The following is a 23,933-nucleotide window of genomic DNA, read 5'->3' on the forward strand; positions in this document are numbered from 1 at the left end:
AAGCAGGTGGCTGGCACCCATTGAGATGGCAGCAGGAGAGAGCAGCAGAGTTCTGTCTGCAATGTCAACATCAATAAAAAAGCAGGAGCAGAGATCAGCTCCAATGACAGGAGCCCAGGGAGCGGGTGGGAGGCTAGAAAGTCTGTCCCTGGCCGCCCCTGTGTGTGGACACTTCTTCCATCCCGGGAGCTTAGCGTGTGGTTTTGGACACGAAGGGCAAAGGCTACCACATGGAGTTGTTTGAGAAAGAGAGAGGGAGGGGAGGGAAAGGATGCCTGTGAATTTGAACACACCCACCATCCTGGAACACTCGACCACCCACCCAGACTCCACAGATCACAGGCCCAGCCTGAGGCCACAGCTGGGGACCAATCCCATTAGTGGGATGCCACACTGAGAGCCAGGTTTGTCCCCTGGAGCCAGCAGGTGGGGGACAAGAGGAAGGGCAGGAAAGGAGAAAGGGGCAGGGGAGACCTCAGGATGCCCAGGAGTCGTAGGAGCCTGGGTCCCACAGCCCAAAGCTGAGGCTGAAGACCCCAGGACTGTAAGCCAGGCCCTATTGCAGCCCCAGAATCCTTCACTTTGTTAAAAGATAATTTTCAGGAAAAGGTAAACTCATGACTCTCAGAGAGAAATAAAAACGAACATGTGTTGAAGATTTGACTCTACTCATTAATGAGGGAATCAGGCAGATGTTATAACTCGTTCAAAAGAGAACCCAAGGACAGAAACATTATAGATTAGGAATTTTACAATGAATGTGCAAAAGGAGACAAAATTGGTGTTGTGTAGGGTGGGAGGGAAGGCTGTTTAGCCTCTGCCAGAGAAGATGGAACCTGCCTGCGTGCAGACAGGAATTTTGCATTGCTCTTAGTGACCCATGGTGCTCTCTGCTGTAAGGGCGCTTTCTCTGCATCTGATTCTGATAAGGGGGAAAGGCGCGCTGTGGCAGTGCCTGCCTTCTATTGAAGTACAAGTTTTTATTCTCTGGTTTGAGGCTTGACCAGGCATGAGGAGTCTGATGACTTGTCTTACTTAAAAATCTCTGCCCCCATTCCTGGAACTAGCGGAGCGGCAGCATCTCCCAGGCCACAGCCCTGGATTGGACTGGGTTACAGCCCTAAACAGCAGTGTGGTGGGATTCTGTCTCTTCTGCAGCTCTGTTCTGCCACCTGCTCCTCACTCCCAGGGTTCTGGCTGGGGTTAGGAGAGTGAGAGTGCCCGGGGCAGTTGCGGGGGTGAGTTGTCTGAGGGGGACCACAAAGCTTTCTTGGGTGATCTGCTCCGTTCTCTCTCTCATCTTTCAGAGAAACTCTTTCAGAGATACCCCAAGGGACCCCCATGAATTCTGTTGCTCGGCTTCTTAACTCTTGGTTGGACTGAGGTGTCGGCAGGCTCTGGAGGGTGGATCAGGCTTGCTGGAGCCCTGCTCCCCAGCTGGCTTCACTGCCAGCCTTGGCTGACATCCATTCATTTGTTTAGAGCTGGGTGCTGTGCTACCTCTGTGGGCCCTCCGTGGGGTGAGGTATTGGGTAGGGTGGGGTGGGAGTCAGGGTTCTTGTGGTTGCAGGTGACAGATTCATCCAGCTCACACTAGCTGAAACCAAAGAGGGTAGTATTGGCAGGGAGCTCCTGACGTGCCCACAGAGTCAGTGGGGCAGGAGCCCCAGGGACCACAGGATGAGGGCTTCGGGCCCATTAGGGCACCGTCTCCTACTCTGCTGGCCTGTGCTTGTCAGTGGAACCCAGCAACAGATGGGCTTTCTCCTATGATGGGAAACGGGAACACCCCAGGGGCTCACACTTAGGACCCAAATGCCAAAGGGCTCTTTCTTGCCCTCCTAGGGAAGACTGGCTAGGGTGGGACATGTGGCTATCCCTGTACTAATTGCTGTGACTAGAAGGTTGGTTTGGGTCTGCTGGGTCACAGCTTGCCGCTGTGTATGGGGGTGAGTTGGAGCAGGACCTGTGCCCAGAAAGCAAGCAGCAAAGCATGCAGACAGGAAGAATGGCTTCCACAGTGGGGGACACAAAAGGAAGAGAAACACAGTCCCTGCCCTCTGAGCTTTTACTGCTGTGTGTCTGCAGACCACTGCACAAGATATAATTGCAAGCTGGGTGCCGTGACTCACACCTATAATCCTAGCACTTTGGGAGTCCAAGACAGGAGGATTGCTTGAGGCCAGGAGTTCAAGACCAGCTTGGGCATAGCAAGTCCCCATTTCTACAAAAAAATTTTAAAAATTAGCCAATCAAGCTGGTGCACACCTGTAGTTCCAGCTACTCAGGAGGTTGAGGTGGGAGGATCGCTGGAGCCCAGGAGTTCAAGGCTGCAGTGAGCTATGATTGTGTCGCTGCACTCCACCCTGGCCAACAGAGTAAGACCCTGTCTCTAGAATTAAAAAAAAAAGAATATCATTGTAGAAATCATTAGTATTGTTTTTGAGCAACCACTGAGAGCCAGACTCTTTGTAGACTCTACCTCATTTACTTAAGTCTCCTCATAACCCTGCGAGAGGTCTGAGTAGCCTCAATGTCCTTACATAGAAACTGGTGTGCAGAGACAGGCTGTAACTTGCTAGTCTCCCCTCTGGTAGGCCGTGGGGCTGGGATCTGAGCACCGCTGTGTCCACTCCAGAGCTCACCCTCTTCCCCAGGCCTGGTGCTAGCTGGTGCTGTCCATGGCTGGTGACCCAGCTGTTATGGCAGAAAAACTTTTCTCTACACTCTTATGTTCAGTACTGGAGGGCTTGTGAGTTAAACTGAAAGAGACAGACTGGCAGGAGAAAAGAGTTGATTTGCCAGTTCCTTGGATATAGGGGTGCTCCATGATGAGTACCTCAAAGGGGTGGTGCAAATTGGGGGCTTGGCCAGGTGCAGTGGCTCACGCATGTAATCCCAGCACTTTGGGAGGCTAAGGCGGGTGGATCACCTAAGGTCAGGAGTTTGAGACCAGCCTGACCAATATGGTGAAACCCCATCTTTACTAAAAATAGAAAAATTAGCTGGGTGTGGTGGTGTGCCTATAGTTCCAGCTGCTCGGGAGGCTGAGACAGGAGAATTGCTTGAACCTGGGAGGCGGAGGTTGCAGTGAGCCGAGATCGGGCCATTGCACTCCAGCCTGGGCCACAGAGGGAGACAGCAGTCTCAAAAAAAAAAAAAAAAAAAAAAAAAAAAGAAAGAAACAAAACCTGGGGGCTTATATTCTTAGCTTAATAGGGAGAGAAAGGGAGAAGGGAGAAAGGTTTATTTAGGAAAGACAAGTGGGTTTTTAGGAGAACAAACAAGAGATGAAGTTTGTGGTAATGTTTACTTAAGCAGGGCCAAGTGGTATTTCTGTCTTTATGACCATGAAATTCCCTTGAGGGGATTTCCGACAACCTCTTTTCCCAGATGCTGCTGCTTTTAAGGGAAGATGAGAAGGCTTCTTTCTGCATCTGTTGGCTTTCAGATGTCTTCAGCTTACACTGATCTGTATCCTAACGCTGGGGTTCCAAATGGGCCCTCACACAGGCTGGGAACAGGACCCCAGGAGAGGGAGTACTTGTATGCATGTATGTCCTGGAGGGGCCATGAGCTGTGCCAGCTCCTACAGTCTCTGCTTGGCAAGGGGCTTCATATGCGTGGCTTCTGGGCACTGTGTGCCCTCAGCGAGGCCCCTCCCAGACCCACTGGGTGGCCTGGTCTGAGCCCCTGATAAGGGTTCTAAGAGGGTCAGCTCAAATGATGGGAGTGAAGGTGGAGGGGATACTCTTTGGGGCTATGGGAAAAACAATGAAACCCACTGCTGAGGTGGAGAGCTGAAGGCAGCGAAGTTCGGAAGGTAGTGGGGAGAGCAGATGGGAGCTTGTTCCCCAAGCAGAATTTGGTAGCTCCCCTTGGAAACCGGAAGAGGTCTTTTGATGGGCTATAAGTGAGACGTTTCTTTCCATCGGGCAAAGTGTACTTTTGAAACTTGGCATTCCAGGGCTGGCCTGGCCTGAAACGTGATGCATTCAGAAGGGGTAGGAAGCCCTCCAATCTGGAGTTATAAGAGACCACATGGATGGTGACAGGAGTGGGTGGGAAGTTCTCTCTGAGCCCTTGATGTTCATGATGTGGAGGCCAGCTGCCCAGCTATCCTTCTTCCCTGGCGTTCCCCTGACATCCCTAGAACTTTACTATTGGAGGAAGGCAGGCTCAGTGACCCATTCTAACCTTCTTGGCCAAATTAACACATTCTGACTTTTGACCCTTGACCTCTGACTCATGCATGACTCAAAGCTGTGGCCGGGGAACATTGTCAGCTTCCACTGAAGACTGGGCCACGAGGGCCTGCCTTGGTGACTGCTGTTTGGATAGTCTTGGTCCTACCTTCCTTCTCCCCACAATCTGCCAGAAAGTGGGTGAGGAGAGAGGAGAGTAATGATCTTCCCAGAGGTTCTGGAAGGCTGTTAGAGGCTGGGTCTTCTGCTCACTGCTGGGTTGCCCTGTGAATGTGGGAACAGAAAGGGCCTGGGATGGGTGAGGGGCACAGTTGAGGCAGAGCTTCCCCTGAGGGAAGCCCACTTCCTCTTGGGGAGAGAGGCTTACAGCATTGAGACGGACTGCGGCTTAAAGGAGCCGTGACCTTGCAAACCTGCTGCTGCCATCGCGGGTATGTGGGAGGTGTGGGGTTCAGGCTTCCCCTGAACAAGTGCAGAGGACGGACAGCCGAACCTCCCAGCAAGGGAAGGAGAGCAGATGGGGACCGACAGTCTGCCTCCCTGGGGACCAGCAGCTCATCCTGTCCATTGTGTGGAAGCTTTTATTCGGCTGGGATGCTTGACACTCGAATTGCCTTAGGGGATTTCCATGGGACCAGTAATAACAGCTTGCCTTTGCATTCCCCTTGAAACACCTGTCTGCTGTGACCATTTCTGATCCTGATTTCCGGGGCCAGGTCTAGGCTGGCGGGACCAGGGAGAGGAGATCTGTTTCCTGGGATGGATGGTCCCATTGTGCTCTCAACCCAGGGAGGAGGAGGCAGAAGCCATTAGTGAAGCACCCAAAGTTATCTGACGAGGCCCTGGGCACTGCTGTCAGGGGCAGCTGGAGGGACAGTCCGGGTGGCCCTGCCTCCTGTTTGTCTTTTGCATTGACCTGGGGAGGTGCCATGGATATTCCTGCAGCTTCAGATGATGCGACTGGGCTCCCCGCTCAGCCTTTTCGCACATGCTGCTGGGCGCTGTCTTTCTCTGTGCCTATTGGCACATCTATACTGGGTCATCTTCCTTAAGACTTCTTCAAATCTCAGGACTAGAGAACCATTTGAGCACTTTGAAGCATAAAGGAGTAGTTGTTTTCAGCATTTAGTGAGCACGTGTTGTGTGCCTTGTATCACAGACAGACTCCCGCCCTAGAAGTTTTGGTCTGGCTGCAAAAACAAGCCTTAGTCCTGTGGAATAATCAGGGAACCATTGAGAATGGTACCAGTACCAAGGAGCTTAGAGGGGGTGCTGTCCCTGTGGGGTTGTGGAGAGAGGAGGGCTGTCTGCAGGAGCTTATTGCTGAGCCTGCCTTGGGGGAGAGGGCAATTTGGAGAGGGGAGGACATGCGGGCCAGGGCGGCAGACAGCACAGCAAGGTCGTGGGGGTAGGGTTGAGGAAGGAGACCCAAGTGTGTGGCAACAGGTGACAGAAGCCTGCAGAGACCTCCCTAGCATCTAGGTGTGGCGGGATAGCTGGCGAGGCAGCAGCAGGGACTGTGGCATAAAGAAGAGGCATGAGAACAGCTCCCCATGGTGGCATCCAAGGTGGATCCGCAGGTTCCCAGGGCCCTTTCCTGGCCCAGGGGTGATGGACCAGTTCTCTGGGGCAAGGACCCCTTTGGACATGGGAAGATTGGGGAACCTCCTAGGGCCTGGAGCTGGAGCACAGGGAGGGTGAAAAGAGAGACAGAGAGGCCCTTTCATCATTTCCTCCCAGCCAGGTTGCAGCCAGAAGCTTCCAGTCTCTGTTTCCTCTAGAAACCCTCTTGGCAGCCAACCTGTCTGGATGATAGGTGCCTGGTCCACCTCCACTCCCCACCCTGCCCCACCTGGCTGACAATGCATAGATGTTGGGGTGGTTGCCGGGACAACACTGGCTAGCACCTCTGCCAATTGTAGGGTCCTACCAGCTCTGACCTGCCTCAGAGCCCCTTTCTGAGCCTGGGGCCTGCTCCGATGGCCTGTATAGAAGAGCTTGGCACCTGTTTTAGACCTGGGAGGTTTTGGCGCAGTTGACTGTCAGATCAGGGCCTTGGTGGCCTCAGCCTGGGAGGGTGGCATTTTGTTTGCCCTTGACACGCATTACACATCCATCATAAAGCCTGGTTTGGAACACCACAAAAACTGCTTTCCTGCTGACGGAGAGTGTGGCTTTGCCAGACATTCTCCTTTTGGGTAGATGAAACTCTAAGGAGCTCATCCTCCTTGACACGAAGCAGACAATCCTCTTCTTCCCTCTCTTTTTGGTCTTTTTCTCTTCTTTTATGTCTCTTCCCCAAAACTGCTTTTGCTAAAAGTAAAAAAACTCATTCACTGTAAAGCAGTAGTTCTTTTTAAAGTTTATTTTTTATATTTATTTTATTTAAAAGTTATTATTTTTTTTTTGAGACGGAGTTTCGCTGTTGCCCAGGCTGGAGTGCAGTGGTGTGATCTCGGCTCACTGCAACCTTCGTCTCGCAGATTCAAGTGATTCTCCTGCCTCTGCCTCCTGAGTAGCTGGGATTACAGGCATGCCACCACACCCAAGTAATTTTTGTATTTTTAGTAGTGATGGGGATTCGCTATGTTGGCCAGGCTGGTCTCGAACACCTGACCTCAAGTGACCTGCCCGCCTCAGCCTCCCAAAGTGCTGAGATTACAGGTGTGAGCCAAGGTGCCCAGCCTTTTTTTTTTTTTTCTTTTAAAGACAGGGTCTTGCTTTGTCACCCAGGCAGGAGCACAGTGGTGCAATCATGGCTCACTGCAGCCTCAGCCTCCTGGGCTCAAAGGATCCTCCTGACTCAGTCTCCTAAGCACCACAGGTGAGTGCCACCATGCTTGGCTAATTTTCTTCTTTTTTTTTTTTTTTAAAAAAAAATTTTAGTAGAGACAGGGTCTTATTATATTACCCAAGCTGGTCTTGAACTCCTGGCCTCAAGCAATCCTCCTGCCTTGGCCCCCCAGAGTGCTGGGATTACAGGTGTGAGCCATGGCGCCCACCCAAGCAGTAGTTCTTAACCACGGACATTTGGTAATGTCTGGAGATATTTTTGGTTATCACAACTAGAGGGGATGGGGTGCTACCAGCATCTAGTTGGTAGAGGCCAGGGATTCCACTAAACATCTTAAAATGCACAGAACAGCTCCCCCAACTGAGACCATCCACGTCAAATTGTCCATCGAGACCCCCTGACCTATGGTATTAGTTCCGATTGCCACCCACAGAAATTTTCAAAGCAAACCCACTGGGCAGAGAATGATGTGCATCACAGAAGGAGAGTGCTGGGAATCTTGGTGCGAGACATATGTGATAGTGAGCACCCTCCTGCAAAGAGAGTTTTATGGTTCACACAACACTTTTGCTTTCGTGGGCAGCATCTCACTCCGCAAATACACACACACACACACACACACACACACACACACACACACACTTTTTAGAGGTAGGGTCTTGCTTTGTCACCCAGGCTGGAGTGCAGTGGTGCGATCATGGCTCACTGTGGCCTCGACTTCCTGGGCTCAAGTGATCCACCTGCCTCAGCCTCCCAAGTAGCTGGGACTACAGGCATGGCTGACTGTGCCCAGCTAATTTTTAATTAAAAAAAAAAAAAGTAGACAAGGTCTCACTATGTTGCTCAGACTGGTCTTGAATTCCTGAGCTCAAACAATCCTCCTGCCTCAGCCTCCCAAAGTGCTGGTATTATAGGCATGAGCCATTGTGCCTGGCTGAAATAAGTTTTAAACTAACAGATGCCATTGATCAAGCACATGCTATGGGCCAGGCCTGGTTTCAAAGCCTTGATGTCTGTTTTTCCCCTCCACTGTCCTGCCTCTGCAAGCTGTGTTTCCTCCACAGCCACAGATGAGCAGGGTCGAGCTCCAAGAAGTAAGACCATGCAGTGGTGAGAAGTGGCAGAGCTCGACATTCACAGGCCTCTACACTGCCTCTGTTTACACACAGGCTGCCAGCCTGGGACATTGAGGCTGCTGCGTTTCACAAATAGGTTGTGGGGGATAAATGCTGAGCACTGTGGGCTTGTGAAAGGGACTCTGTTGGGCTGGGTGGGTCCATCCCTGTGCACCCTGGAGCCACTCTGCACACACAGCCTGGGCATGAGGTGGGCTGAGCAGCCGGATCCCCGGAGCACCACCCAAACCAGCCTGCGGGCTCCAGGGAGCTCCAGAGACAGCCACCCCTTTAAGAGGTGTGCCGATTAAAAGGCAGCTAAAAATGCTCACTTGGAACCCACACCAGCCCTTTAAAATATAGGGCATGATCATGAGCTTGGCAGAGAGGGGAGATGGAGCAGCTGAGCCTGCAGCAACTGAGAAAGAAGTCAGGAGACTCAGCACTCTCCTTCCACTCCCCTGAGAGCGGCCTTATCCTCCAAGACCTCATTAAAGACCTCACTAGTGACCTCAGAGGCAGGGCCTACCAATGTGTTATGTGGCATAAAATCGTGGGGTATCTGACCATCATGGAGTCTTAGATTTGATGAAGTATGGTACACATGTGAATTTGTTTGTGCGTGTACACACCTGAGCATGGCATCTTGGTGAGGTCTTAGTGTCCCAACCCAGGGTAAACCAGACCCAGCTCTGGCTACTGCGAGGGTCAGCCCCAGAGGGCTGGGGAAGGCAGAGAGCTCAGGCCACAGGTAGTAGTATATTGCTGTTAAACATCCACATACATGCACATGTGTACACGCATACAACACAGGTACCCACACACATGCACATGCGTGTACACATATAATACGGGTACCAATACACATGCATATAGCGGTGCATGTTTAATCACCCACATGTGTAACACAGGTGTGTTTGTGTAGATACATGCACCCACGTGTACCATACCAAATTAGATGTGTGCACACAGACAAGTTCACATGTGTACCATATTTCATCAAATCTAAGACCACACTGATGGTCAGATACCCCATTATTTTATGTCCTTAAGAATGAAAAAGTGTTACCAATGAAACTCTGTTCATCATTCCGCATTTTTACTGTAGACTTATTAGAAGAGAGCTTTTTCTCTTTTTTCTTTTTTTTTTTTGAGATGGACTCTCGCTCTGTCACCCAGGCTGGAGTGCAGTGGTGTGATCTCAGCTCACCACAATCTCCGCCTCCCGGGTTTAAGTGATTCTCCTGCCTCAGCCTCCTGAGGAGCTGGTATTACAGGTGCATGTCACCATGCCCGGCTAATTTTCCTATTTTTAGTAGAGACGGGGTTTCACCATGTTGGTAAGGCTGGTCTCCAACTCCTGACATTGTGATCCTCCTGCCTCGGCCTCCCAAAGTGCTGGGATTACAGGCATGAGCCACCACACCCAGCTAGAAGACAGCTTTTAACCTCAGTTAGACTTAGGTCTTTAACATATGTTACTCTTTTTTTTTCTCTTTTCTTTTTTTTTTGAGACGAAGTCTTGCTCAATTGCCTAGGCTGGAGTGCAGTGGCACGATCTCAGCTCACTGCAAGCTCCGCCTCCCAGGTTCATGCCATTCTCCTGCCTCAGCCTTACAGGTACCCGCCACCACGCCTGGCTAATTTTTTCTGTATTTTTAGTAGAGACGGGGTTTCACTGTGTTAGCCAGGATGGTCTCGATTTCCTGACCTCGTGATCCACCCGCCTCAGCCTCCCAAAGTGCTGGGATTACAGGCATGAGCCACTGCGCCTGGCCTATCATATGTTACTCTTGTACACACACAGATAAGGCAACATGAACAGGTGAGAAGTTCCCCTAACTTCTTCACATTCAGAGCAGTGCCCTTGCAGGTCACGTTTTGGCATAGTCAGCATAGTCCTCAGTGTGTGACGTTTCCATGCAGCATTGTCCTGCCTGCCATCGAGAGCAGGGGTGGTGCCACCTGAGGGCTCCACCAGCATCCTTGGATTTTCGTACAAGCTACGGACAGCATCCTATGGATTTGATGCTGGAGCCATATTGATTTTACTGGAAGGTGTCAATGGGAGGTTTTCAGACAACACCCAGGATTCACATTCCTGCCTCTGATAGTTTGTTACCTGAAATGACGAGGGCTGTGGTTGTGAAGCCACGAGGAATGACAGAGGCTCTTGCTTGCACTGGCAGTGACAGTCACACCTGGCTGCCCCCTGGCCAACAGTGATTGTAAACATGGAAAAGAGGAGCCTGTTGGACTCAATAGGATGCAGCATGTGTCTCAGGGGCGCTGGGGGCTGGAGCACGTGGTCTGCAGAGTCACCTTGTGCCTTGTGAGAAGGGCCAGGGTTGCGCGCCAAGGGGCTGGTCCAGGGCCTGGGACTCCACGTTGCTGTTGTCTCCCTAGGACTGAGAAAGGACAGGAGGGGTCACTGTGGCCATTCCTCTGTCTTCAAGCAATGTTGCCCACATCTGTCCAGGTTCAGAGGCAGTAAGTGATCAGGGAAGGTGCATGAGCAGATCAGGTTTTCCAAGGCCTGGGCTTGTCCTCTGACCATGACTGCTGTCCTCAGGCAAGCTTCTGTATACCTTTGGGCCTGCCTGTATCCCTGAAAACAGGGATAGCATACCATTCTCCTTGGAGGTCCTTGGAAAAATGGCTGACTCTGGGACTAGGGCAGGGAATATGCAAGATGACCCTGGAGCATCTCCTAGAGCCAGAAAGTAACAAAGTGTTAAAAAACATACCCCAAATCCCCAAACCATGGGGGTGTGTTTACGGGACACAGGAGCCAACTCAAAGAGCTCTCAACCACCAAAGCTGGGACAATTTGAGCAACAAAACAAATCACAGAGAATTATAGCCCAAGGTGTAAAATAGATAAAAGTCCATACTGATAACATAAATGATAGAATAAATAAATGAAGAAGGGACAAATCTCCCATGCAGAGTAATTCCAGTTTATTCACATAGAGACTCCGTCTTCAAGGAGGTGGATTTTAACTCCCCACTCCCTAGATGTGGCCGCACATAGTGACTTTCTTCTCAAGAATTCAGGATGGAAATCAGGGAGCAGAGGGTAACTTTCAGTGAAGAAACCTGAGAAACACTCCCTCAGCTGGGTGATGAAGGCCAACAGCAACAGTGATGAGTCATGCTGGTATCATGCACCCTTGACATAGCCTGATGAGGATGCACCTTATCCCTGCAGGCTTCCTCCCCTATAGCCCCCATCTAACCATGAGAAAACCATCAGACATTCCCTAATTGAAGGACACAAAATACCTGCTCAGTGCTCCTCAAGGCTTAAAGTCATCAAAAACCAGAAGGCGGGAGAACCTGTCACAGAGAAGAAACAGAGCAGAGGGGCTAAGGAGACAGGAAGTTTAAATGGAATGTGGCACCCTGGATGGGACCAAGACATTTAGGGGAAATTAGAGAAATATGAATAAAAAGTAGACTTTAGTCAATAACAGTATGTCAGTATTGGTTCATTAACTGTGACAACCATACCATAGTAATGGACGATGTTAACATTTGGAATAAACTGGCTATGGGGAGTTTCTGTACTATCCTTGCAACTTTTAGCTGAATCTAAAGTTATTTTAAAATAAAGTTTATTTTTAGAATAATAGGAATTCCAGGCCATTCGCCGCAAGGATTCAGTGAAGTGATGCGAGGAGGCGCTTGTGGGCTGTGCCAGCCATTAGTGGCGATGAGTGTTCCGCTTCTGTTTGAGCGCGGGTGGGCTTAATACCCCCAGGGTCTTGCTTTTTCAGCACTGGCCTCCACCTCTCCCTGTTTAAGACCTGCCTGAGCCTGGCTACCAAGCGGTGGGTGGACCTTTTACAACCTTCTTGAGTTGTAAACTCTCCTCATTCTCTCTCCTGGGCCAGAGAAAGCCCACCGCAGCTACCCTGCCACAGAAACTGGTTCTGGACAGCAGCTGAGTGTACTGGCTAAGGAAGGGGGCCTGAGAGTCACAGAGATCCGAGTTCAACTCCTGGCCTTCTCACTTCTAGCTGCGAGACCTTGGGCAAGTTACTTACCCTCTCTGAACCTTGGATGTCTTGCCTATGAGACGGAAATAATTCCTCTCCCCATAAGGTTGTTGTGAGGCTGTATGCTAAGCCCTTGGCACAGTGCCTGGCACACAGTAGGTGCTTGGGGAGCAGCAGTGCCTCCCTCCGATCCCAGTACCCTCTACCATCTTCTCTTGTGCTGCTTTTTCTCCCCTTGGCTGGAGAGAGTCCTGACCTTTGCTTGTTTTTCTGGTACATACCCAGTGGTTATCTCAGGTCAATAGGTGGTGCTGAATCCTAATGTAGGGGTCCTGGCAGAGGTGACTTTGAACTTGGCACAGAGGTGACTTTGAACTTGGCTCAGAGGTGAGAAGCAGGGAAGCTGGACACACTGGTCTGTTCTGCCCTGTGGGTGTGCCTTGTAGCCATCCTGCCTCGTGCCCAACCATGGGAAGCGATCCATGATCTCCCCTGAGCTAGCTCCCTGGCCTCACCTCTGGCATTTGGGAGGCAGCCATGGAGGGCCAAGGCAGACAGAGCCAGGCCCTGGGTGCACAGCCAGGCTGGAGCCTGTCAGCGAGCTGCCTGTGTGTGTTCCGGAGCAGCTGGGGTCCTGGCCGTGGTGCCATGTGTCACACGGCCTCTGCAGTTCTACCAGACATGGCAGCCCTGTCCAGCCACCTTCTTGGCCTGTGCAAAGTCTTAGGCAGCTTGAGCCAAATCAAAGACGCTGAGGTCCCTACTCAAGGGCTGGGGATGGCACGGGTGTGTGCAGATGAGCGTACCAGGGCCCCAGAGGACTGGAACAGGGGACTTGGAATGGAAGGGCTAACTCCACCTTTTTTTAATGGGGGAGAAAGGGAATAAAATAAAAGCAGTTTATTTCTATCATCCTTATTTAGTATAAGAAAAGACCCAACTGTTTCTCATTGCTGAGCTCCTTCTCTATCACAGCCTCAAAACTCTTCACTTCTCCTTGTGCTTTAGGCTTCCTTTTTGGGATCATTTTCCATCTTCCCTGCCATTCCTTTAGTGGGGTCTGTGTAATACTTTTTGTTTATCTAATAATGTCTTCATTTCATCATGGTCCTTAAAAGATAGTTTTGTAAGTTCAGGATTCTAGGTTGATGGTTTCTTTATCTCGGTGCTTAGATGGTGCTAATTCAATATTTTCTGTTTGGTGAGTGATCTCTATTCTCTTTGACGGAGGTGTGCTTACAGGGAAGTCCATAAGAGACTGCGACCACTGTCTGTCCCCAGGAAGGGAGCAGACATGCTCAGTGAAACTTCCAGTGGGAGACTTAAGGCCAGCAGAGGACATGGATGGGAAGGCTGAACAGGGCTCATGCCCCAGGGAACTTTCCAATGATGAAAAGCTCCCCACTACTGGGTGCATATGAGCACTGACTGGGAAGAAATTCCCTGTCAGAAGGAGGGGGATGGCTTAGCCTGTTTGGGCTGCTGTAACAAAATATACTAAGCGAGTAGCACAGAAACAACAGAAATTTATTTCTCACAGTTCTGGAGGCTGGGAAGTCCAAGATCAGGGCACCAGCAGATTTGGTGACTGGTGAGAGCCCACCCACTTTCTGGTTCATAGATGGTGCCTTCTCAACTGTGTCCTCGCATGGTAGAAGGAGTGAGGGGGTCTTTCAGGGGCTTCTTTTATAAGGACACTAATCCCATTCAGGAGGGCTCTGCCTTTATGACTTAATTACCCCCTAATGCCCTATCTCCTAATACCATTCCCTTGGGAGTTGGATTTCCACATATGAATTTGGGGCAACACCAACATTCAGACCAAAGCAGTTGACTTTAGTTACCTTGGTTGCCAATGACCCTGGGGTTCTCTTGGTGGCTCCACGTGGCTCTTGCCTTCCTCTCCCCTGCTGCAAGCCTCTGCCCCTCTCCTTTTAAGGGTCCACAACCTTCTTGGTCCAGGGGTCGTTCCAGCTCCTCCACTGAGACTTCCCTGAGCCCTTCTGCCCAGACACTCTTTCCCTTTGCTCCAGATCCTGGAGCCAGGGGGTGAGGGTGGGGGCCTGTGCTGCAGACCTCAGGACACCAGGCACTTGAAGCCCTCGGTCTCAGGTTGCTTCTTAGTGGTATCTCCAGATGGGCTGTCCCTTTCTGTTTACATAGCATTTGCATCTAGGCCAGTTACCAGGGAGTGGGAAGTGGCATCAGGGGGCCTCACCCCACCTCCTGCCAGCGTCGGACAGATGAGTTGTGATTCTATCTCCTGCTCAGAGAGGCAGCAGCCCCCCTGCCCAGTCCCACTGTAAGGACCTCCCAATGTCCTGAGCTGGAGATGGCAGTGGTTGGAGCAAGGGTCACTGGAGGCTTTGATGAGCAGGTTTGGCCTGTTGAGTGAGGTACAGAAATGAGTAATATGGCAGGATTCTGGCAGCAATTCACATGGTCTGCCTTACAAGAGAGACACGTGGAGGAAGGCAGCAGCCCTGGGCATTTCCAGATGCCCAGAGGCCCAGCAGATGCCCCCGCTGAATGTCCCAGTGGCTCCTTTCTTCTCCTGCCCCCGGGATAACCGATGGGTTTACATGAGAATGTGTGAGGCACAGATGGGGCTATGCAGAGCGTGCATTGCCTGTGATCCTGTCCTTAGTCTGCTTATAGTGCACTCAGGGAGGTCTGCAACACTGACCCACCCCAGTACAGAAGGAGGCCATGATCCAGTGTTGGAGGGACTGGGAAGTAAGGGTTACTTAAGGGTCACCCTAGTGCAGATCCATGATAATCTCAGCAAAGACTCCTTAGTTTAGATCAGCAAAGACTCCTTAGTTTAGATCCATGATCGGCAAAGACTCTCTAGTTTAGAATTCTACCAGGGAGCCTATGTGTGTGTGTGACTGATTGGGTGCCCCCCCACTCCACCCTGAAATCCCTCCTAGGATAAGTCTAGAGAGTGTGGATTGAGGAGGACATTGTCTCTATGCATTGGAGCACTTTAATCCCACTGGGGAGGGGAAGAGGTTGGGAAGGAAGCCCTGCTGCTCATTGGACTATCGTCATTTCTTGAGATGGACGTTGGCATTGTTCCTTGTGGTGGGGTGTTGGCGGGGAGCTGCTTTCCCACAGCGGGTGCTGGTCTTTGGTCTTGCTACTCAGTTGGATCCAGATATGGGTGCCAGGAAGGCCCGTGGTGGAAGCCTGACGCTGGCTGCTCTGAAGTTCGCCCATTCATGAACTGGGGCAGCTGCCAGTTCTGGGCACTGTGGAAAGTGGCTTGGGACTGGGGCTCGGTGATGCACGTGGCTTCTGCTGCCCACAGTTTTGTGCTTACAGCCTGGCTCCCTCCTTGGCTGGCCCAGAAGGGGTATGCCTGCAAAGCATACATCTCCTGTTCCTCTCCTGGCTCACCTCTTGCCATGGGACTGTTACACCTGTGTGGTTGGAAGTGCTATTCCTCTTCTCCATGTGGTGGACAACGGTTGCTTTGTGGGTTGTAGGTTGATCACTTTGCTTTTGACTGGAAAAGAATTGATGGCTGAAGGGCATGGGAGATGGAAGTAGTGAGAGCAAGACTATGCAGGGAGCTCCAGCCCAGCTCCTAGGAAGCCATGTGGGCAGGAGGCAGAGGCTGGGTTCCACTTCTGTTGGCATCACATCCCTAACGGCACTGGTGGCATCACATCCCTATCCGCACCAGTGGCATCACATCCCTGACCGTGCTGGTGGCATCGCATCCCTGACCACACTGCTGGCATCACATCCCTGACCACACTGCTGGCATCATATCCCTGACTGCGCTGGTGGCACCACATCCCAGACCATGCCGGTGGCATCACATCCCTGACCACACTGCCAGCATCACATCCCTGACCACACTGGTGACATCACATCCCTGACCACACTGCTGGCATCACATCCGTGATGGCGGCAGTGGCATTTCTTTGTAGAGACAGGGTCTCACTATGTTGCCCAGGCTGGTTTTAAAATCTTGGCCTCAAGTGATCCTCCTACCTTGGCCTCCCAAAGCGCTAGGATTACAGGCATGAGCCACCATGCCTATGCCCGGTCAAGATTAGGCTTTTAAATGTATTGAATAATGTTCTATGAAACAAGCAACATAGAAACAGTATATTCAGTATGATTCCAATTTTGTAAAATAAGATGCATGTGTGTACACACATGGCAGGACACAGGTTAACTGTGGTTATTATAAGTCTGGCTAATAGTAGTGTTGGTGATTTCATTTTCTTCTTTTTTTGTAGTTTTCAATTTTTATTTCTAGTGAGGTGTTTTGTATTCATAAACAAGGTTATTTAAAACAAAAAAGCTGAAGTATCCAATGGGACCACTCAGGAAATGGGTGTCCCTGGGAGAAGGTGAGCTCCCTGTCTTTGGGGGTGGACAAGCAGAGGCCGAGTGTCCGCCTCATGAGCACTGTTCAGGAGCTTCCTGGCAGAGGAGTGCAAAGGGCTGGATTCTTTGATGAGCTGTGCAGGACACTGTCCCACAGTCCCCGGCCTGTGAGAGAAAGGAATTATCTAGAGCACTGCTCCTCAAACTTGCCCATGCCTGCCAGTCAGCTGGGGATCTTGTTCAATTGCAGATCCTTATTCAGGAGGCCTGGGATGGGGCCCAAGACTCTGCATTTCTCACAAGCTCCCAGGTGCTGCTGCTGCTCCAAGGTCCTGGAGTATGTCTCCTGGAGGAGTGCCTACTGCTGCCTCCCCAGGGCTGGGGTACTGTAGGGCAGACATTATGCCAGTGGCAACTGGAAAGGTACACAGGGATGTTAGGGCGAGTGGCCTTTGGTTCCCTGAGCCAGGTGACCTGTCTGGAAGAGGCTCTCCAGACGTGGAAAGATGAGTCTTGGTCAGAGTTGCTGAGTTTGAGACCAGGCCCTCTACACGGTGGCTTTGTGGAAAGAGCTCATGGTTAGGATTACATGGTCTAGGATGTGAATCCCAGTTCTGCAGCTTTTTAGCAGCGTGTCCTTGGGCGGGTCATTTTGCCCCCTCAGCCTCAGTTTCTTTATCTGTGAAGTAGGATAAGTATCTTGCCTGATAAGGTCACAGCAGGGATACCATATGTTAGGTACCTACCCCAGTACCTGGCATGCAGTAGGCCTGTGATGAATGTTTCCTTCCCTTAAACTGTATTTTCTTCTTGCAGGTAGATGAGATTTACCACGATGAGTCCCTGGGGGTTCATATAAATATTGCCCTCGTCCGCTTGATCATGGTTGGCTACCGACAGGTAAACCACCTTGTCAGCAGGCAGGATTTGCGGGGAGAAGGGTTGTGGGGCCAGAGTGTTGGACCAGCAATGGTGTGGGCTGGAGGGACAAGCACCCAGGAAGCTTTGTCTCCAGAATCAGAACTTGAGGCTATTAGAATTGTGGCTTCAGTGATGGAGCCTTTAGAGGTGGTAAGCAGTGATTTGTGGGTTCCTACAATCTGAAAAACTGATGATTCCACACTTTTATTGCTGGGAGATCCCTCTCCTTGGGGAAACTGGGGCTTACAGTGGGGTGGCCACTGAGACAAGTCATGTTATGGTTGAGCCCTGGTGCCCTGCGCTCTGCAATCTTAGACCACCAGTCACCTATTATTAAATGGGGGTAGCAATCAAACTTTCCTGTAAGGGCTATTGTGAAGATTAAATAAAACAATTAACGCAAAGTGTAGAGGAAACGCTCAGAACAGCACCTGCCTTGCAGGTTGGTTGAAGGGATTGGAAATTGTGTGTGTGAAGTTCCCAGCAGAAATGCATCTCAGCATGGTGCTTGGCACATGAACATCCCTGAAAGCAGGCAGGCCTGTGTGCCAGCAGCAGCTGAGTGGGGACAGCTGGTGATCTTGGGGTGGGTTCTGTAGTCCTCTGGGCCTTAGCGTTCCCATCTGTAAGTGGGAGGAGAGGGGCCTGCTGTTTCCAGGGCTCTGACCCTCCATGTGGCTGTTGGTGCTCTCCTGGCCCCTGCAGTCCCTGAGCCTGATCGAGCGCGGGAACCCCTCACGCAGCCTGGAGCAGGTGTGTCGCTGGGCACACTCCCAGCAGCGCCAGGACCCCGGCCACGCTGAGCACCATGACCACGTTGTCTTCCTCACCCGGCAGGACTTTGGGCCCTCAGGTATGCAAGGTACTGTATTTGCCATGGCTAGGTGTGTGCAGCTTGCAGGGCAGACAGAGGCTGGGCCTGGAGGCAGATGGGCTCTCCCTGGGGCCTACCACATGGAGGTTTGAAGGGACAGGACCTGGACAGCCGAGAGTGAGCTTTGCAATGGTTTATTGGGGACTGTGGGAAGTAGAGGGGTCCCTATTCTGGTCCCCGATATTTTGGTGGAGGCTGCAGGCAGCTGTGAGTGGTGTGCTTAATGTCCCAGAGCCTGGTTGCTTGAAGACTCTCCATGGGCTTCAAGATGCTTCTCCCCACACTGTGTCCTTCTGTCCTCATTGCAGACTGTGGGACACCTAGGATGGGGCTTGCGTGGGCTGCAGAACAGGAAGTCTGTGCTCTGCCTCCAGCTCCACACCTTGCTAGCCCAGTGGTCCAATATCTCTTCATCTCCCTGGGTCCTCCCAATTCTGGAATGGGGAACGTAATAATATTTGCCTTCCCCCATTCCAGGGCTGCTAAAGGCCCCGGGGGTGCATGACATGTTTGTGACAGAGTATTGATAATTGTAAGTACTCTGCAAACATGCAGCTTTGATACCCATATGGGGAAACAGAGCCATGGGGTGGTGAAGAGACTTGCCCATGTGGTTTAGCAGATACGAGGCAGATGTGAGACTCAAACTGGATCTCCAGGTTCCATGTTGAAGGCTTTCTATTTTTTTCTGCTTTAATGCTGGAAATCAGGTGGTCAACCCTGCCTACCCAAAAGATTTCTTGTCTGAATGACTGAAGCCCCAAATGTGGTTTTACACACCACACACACACACACACACACGTACAGACATCCACACACATGTACAGGCCCATGTGCACACAGACACATGCACACACGCAAATAGACATAAGCCAGTGTGTACATGTACAGATATACAAACACACACATATACACAGACACACAGAGACACTGCATACGTAGAGACACAAAGACACATGTACATGCATGCACAGGCACTCACATAGACACAGACATGCACACACATGTATATCACATGTAGAGCAAATCTCAGCCTTCCAGGACAACAGAGGCCCCAGGAACCTCCTTCCCACTCAGCCTCTTGTTATGATCCCCAAACCATGTCAAATAAAATAACATTTCAGCTCCTTTAACATGAAGGAATAGCTCTGTCTGGGGGACTGCAGGCCTAGGCAGGGATATGCCCTTTGTCATCACCCCCACCTTGGAGGCCCCTAGGACACAGGCCTCATGCATGGTAGTGCTTAGCCAGTGCCAGCCCCCCTGCACTGCCATGATTCCTGTGTGGCCTTCCTGCACCTTGGCCTGTGTCCTCCCCACCTCTGAAGAGTTGTCTCAGCTGTCCTTCACTGCCCTCCATCAGCCATTCCTGATCCCCCTCAGCTCCTTCCAAACCATTCCCTTTCCCCTTCCTCCAGCTCCCCCACTGCACCCTGGCTTTCTCCTTGAATTCTAGCCCTTCCGGCCCATGCCTCATCACGTGATCTCCCTGCCAAACCACAGTTCTTTAACTGTGGCGGTGGGTGGGTAGGGGGGTGTTGCAGGGTCGGGGTAGGCTCGGATCTGAGTCCCCTGTTTTCCCTGTGGTACCTAACATAATGCTGCCCCTGACTCCTGCATAGAAAGCGTTTGAAGCTTGTTTGCTGATTGACTGGGGGACTAGAGGGAGGCATTGTGGAAGTAGTGTGTTTGCAGGCCCGGGTGTTCTCTGGTTTAGAGGGGCGCTGATAAACCCTGGGAAACCGCAGGCCAAGAGGGAAGTCATCAAGCCCTAGGATGTGAGGGTGGCTTGGCCCAGCTTTGTTCAGCTGCAGGTGGGACTTTGTCAGCATCCTTCTTCCTCCAGGAATGTCCCCACTCCAAGCACTGACCAGAGGGCTGGGCTGGGCACAGACCTCAGTGTGTCCTGCCTCACCTGCCCTCCACCTCGCTCTCCACCTTTTCTTTCTCTCTTCGGCAGGGTATGCACCCGTCACTGGCATGTGTCACCCCCTGAGGAGCTGTGCCCTCAACCATGAGGATGGCTTCTCCTCAGCCTTCGTGATAGCTCATGAGACCGGCCACGTGTAAGTGGCAGCAGCAGGGTGGGTGGGACTGGCAGCTGTGCCGTGAGCTCCAGGGAGTTCTGTGGCTGTGGGAGGATTTGCCCAGCTTGGCCTGGTCCCAGTGTCCTGGGAGGTGTCAGAGGAGCTGGCCTGCCACTGAGACATGGCCTCCTGCAGTTGCCAGTAGAGGGAGGCTCTAACCTGAGTTGGGAGGAGCCAAGGGGCATGAGTAGTAATTTGGGCCTGCCTTGGGCCCAGCCTCCAAATCCCAGGGCCATAGGGGACCAGATGTGGCCCTGCCTTTGGGTGGCTCAGTGGCAGTGTCCCCATCACACGCAGAGGCCTGCTCTCTCTGGGTGGTCTTGATCTCTGGCTTCCCTCCATCATGTCCACATTTGAGGCCTTTCTAAGACTTGATCCAGCCCACCCTGATACTCAGCACTCATTGGAGTGCTGGCCTGAGCCCACTGTAAACAGGTGCACTTAGAGCTTAGGCGGTGGGCCAGGCAGAGGCTGGCTTGCCTGATCTTAGGGCTTTGGGTTTTGTTTAGAGTGTGTTCATTCATTCAGTATTTCTTGAGCACCTACCATGCACCAGGGCCCATTCTAGGAATGAGGCTACAGTGGAGACCAGGACAGAGAAGTCCTCAAGAGGCTATATGCTGGGTGGACACAAATGAGCTACTGTTTGGTAGGTCATGCCATGTCACAGGGGCAGAACCAAGGGACACCATGAGCCCTGTTAGATTTTATCCCAGCTCTGCTCCTCCAGGCAGGTGGGACCCCCTCTCCACATCTGCAACATGGGGCTGACACCAGAGGAACCTCTGAGGCCCCTCCCTGTGGAGACACAAGGTCAAGCTTATAGGGCTGTGTATCTGCCTAGCAGTCAAAGCCAGATGCAGCCATCTGGGAATGTTTAAGAACTTAGAATTCTTGGGATTTGGCATTAATGACTAATTGTGAAGAGCAAATTTTTAAATGTAAACTGTTATTATGGTAGGTGCCTACCATGTGCAAAGCTCTGTGCCCAGCCTTGCAGAGTCTTGGAGAGGCTCAAGAGGCAGGTGCCGACAGGGGCTCAAGGAATGAAGTTGAGTTGAGTTGAATGAAAACTGGTCTTTGCACTCAAAGGCCCTCGGTGGGAAGCCAGCGAATGGCTGTGAGTTTTTAATGGTGGGATAGATGGCTCCTGCTGTGGAGGTGAGCCCACAGGTGAGACAGCTAGGACCAGTGGCCAAGTGGGGCTTGATCTGGCCTTGGAAGCTGTAAGAACAGGGGTGGAGCTCACAGAAGGGGTGGGTGTCTGGGAGTGGTGAGCAGCAGGAGCGAAGGCTTGGAGGGCAGGATGAGCCCCGTCCCAGTGGGAGCGGCCTTGGAGAGAAGATTGGTTCTCCCCACTGCGTGGTTGGAAAACTGAGGCCAGGAAGAGCTATCTGAGCTCCCGGTCAGGTCAGGGTCTCCTGCTGCTGGCCTGCCTGCCTGCCTTCCCGGGGCAGGCCCCTGGGATGTATCAGGACTCCTCTGTCTTCCCCATTCCAGGCTCGGCATGGAGCATGACGGTCAGGGGAATGGCTGCGCAGATGAGACCAGCCTGGGCAGCGTCATGGCGCCCCTGGTGCAGGCTGCCTTCCACCGCTTCCATTGGTCCCGCTGCAGCAAGCTGGAGCTCAGTCGCTACCTCCCGTAGGTCATTCCTGCCCTCAGAGTTGGGATAGCGGAGTGTGCGATCTGCCACTCTGAGCAGACATCACACAGCTGGCTGGCTTCCCCAAGTCTCCCCTGGCTTGACTCTTCCGTGACTCATCTCACCTCCCCGCCAAACCTGGCCTAAAACATACCCCATTAGCATCGCAGGTGGGTTAGTCTAGTGTTTCAGAATGTGTTCAGGTGACCACTTACATAGAATTCTTATTAAAAATGCAGACCCCCTGGCTCACGGAAGATGGTAAGTTAGATTCTGCTGGGGTTGGGTCTAGGAATCTGGACTTATCAAGTGTTGCAGGTGATACTTATGCCTGCTGAAGGTTATGAGCCACTGGGCTGAGGCTGGGGCTCTAAACCCAGTGGCTCCTAATGACCCCTTTAAGCCCACCTGGTCCCAGCCCCCAGAGCTGCCCGGGATCGACTTCTAAATGGATGAACAGTGCCATTGTGGCTTTCCTCCAGGCCCCAAGGAAATGGGCATGCTGAGGAGGGAGCTCCTCCTCTCCCCACTCCCATCCTTGGCCCCAGCAGCACACTCCCAATTCCGGCCTGACTAGTCAGCTCCTAGGTCTTCAAGGATGTTCAGGTACAGAGCAAGTGTTAGACTCAGGACCTCGAGGCCTGAGAATGGGAGGCCAAGTGGATTTGGATGGGGGCAGGTGGAGGCAGAGGTATAGTCACTGGCCCCATACAGGAGCTGGCCAGGGCAGCTCACCCAGGGTCCATCTTGCATGGTAGGCTTTTCTCCTTCTTTCAGTACAGGGTGAGTCCTCAAATTGTCTATGAATCAACCATTAGTCTTGGCCTTATCATGTCCCTCTAAGGTGGGCAAAATGACCTCCTAATCCAGGTGCAAGCTGAGTATCTAATCCCAGTCTGGGCACCCTTGCCTTTGGCTGCAAATGGAGCCCTTCCAGATATATAGTCACTGGTGGGAGTGAGGTCCTGAGTGAGGGGCTGCTCAGGGCAGCCCATCCTCCCTGGAAGAGACAGCGCTGGGCACAGGATAGCGGGTGCAGATTCTTGCAGGCCTTGCTCATGAAAACCCCAGCCCCTGGGAAGGGAAAGCCTGGGACTTCCTGCTGTCGGCCTGGCTCACCTTCCTTGTCTCCACTGGCAGCTCCTACGACTGCCTCCTTGATGACCCCTTTGATCCTGCCTGGCCCCAGCCCCCAGAGCTGCCTGGGATCGACTACTCAATGGATGAACAGTGCCGCTTTGACTTTGGCAGTGGATACCAGACCTGCTTGGCAGTAAGTAGCCATCTGGCCGCTGCCAGGTGGTTGGGGGCCAGGGCAGTGTCCTTCTGTGGCCCAGTCTGATTATTCATGAAGCACCTTCCGCCCAGCTGGCCATGGGCCTGGTGATGGGCCCACAGACACAGTGCCAGCCACCATGCAGGGCTGCAGAGTGAACACCTGTGGGGGCAGGTGGACACAGTGGCTTGGGAATTCATTAGCCCTGGGAAAGATGGGAACAGCAGAGCAGAGAGGGTGGGCACCTGATGGGATAGTGTCTGGATACTGCAAGGGAGCCCAGGTTTCAGATAAGGTGTTTAGCCCTGGGAAAGATGGGAACAGCAGAGCAGAGAGGGTGGGCACCTGATGGGATAGTGTCTGGATACTGCAAGGGAGCCCAGGTTTCAGATAAGGTGTTGGGCTCTGGCCTGGTGGAGCAGCAGGTCCCACATCCTCAGGGGATGTGCCAGATCTTTCAGTCTAACTCCCCACCTTCTGCACCTGCACATCACCTCTCTCCAGACCGTCAGTTCCACGCCCCTGCTGCCTGTGCCTGAGGACATAGATACAAGGGAGCATAACCTTGTCCCTACCCTGCAGGATGGGGCAGGGGGAGACTGCTGAGCCTGAGATCAGCTAGAGTGTCCTAGGAGAGAACCCAACAGCTGCCACCCAGGGCCCAGGCT

At 52.2% G+C, this 23,933-nt stretch overlaps 1 protein-coding gene across 2 annotated transcripts in view; it reads left to right on the plus strand.

Moving 5' to 3' along the window:
- ADAMTS14 (ADAM metallopeptidase with thrombospondin type 1 motif 14) overlaps positions 1-23,933 on the plus strand; it is an 86,952-nt gene that overhangs the window by 36,376 nt on the left and 26,643 nt on the right. The window contains exons 5-9 of one of the 2 annotated variants that reach the window (XM_032170623.2): positions 17,279-17,362; positions 18,089-18,245; positions 20,218-20,323; positions 21,845-21,988; positions 23,130-23,262. In XM_032170623.2, the coding sequence (XP_032026514.1) occupies positions 17,279-17,362; positions 18,089-18,245; positions 20,218-20,323; positions 21,845-21,988; positions 23,130-23,262 (624 nt within the window). The remainder of the gene's footprint in view (positions 1-17,278; positions 17,363-18,088; positions 18,246-20,217; positions 20,324-21,844; positions 21,989-23,129; positions 23,263-23,933) is intronic. The other variant, XM_032170630.2, reaches the window with a different exon arrangement.

Source organism: Hylobates moloch, unplaced genomic scaffold (assembly GCF_009828535.3).
Source record: "Hylobates moloch isolate HMO894 unplaced genomic scaffold, HMol_V3 SCAFFOLD_3, whole genome shotgun sequence".
NCBI lineage: Eukaryota > Metazoa > Chordata > Mammalia > Primates > Hylobatidae > Hylobates > Hylobates moloch.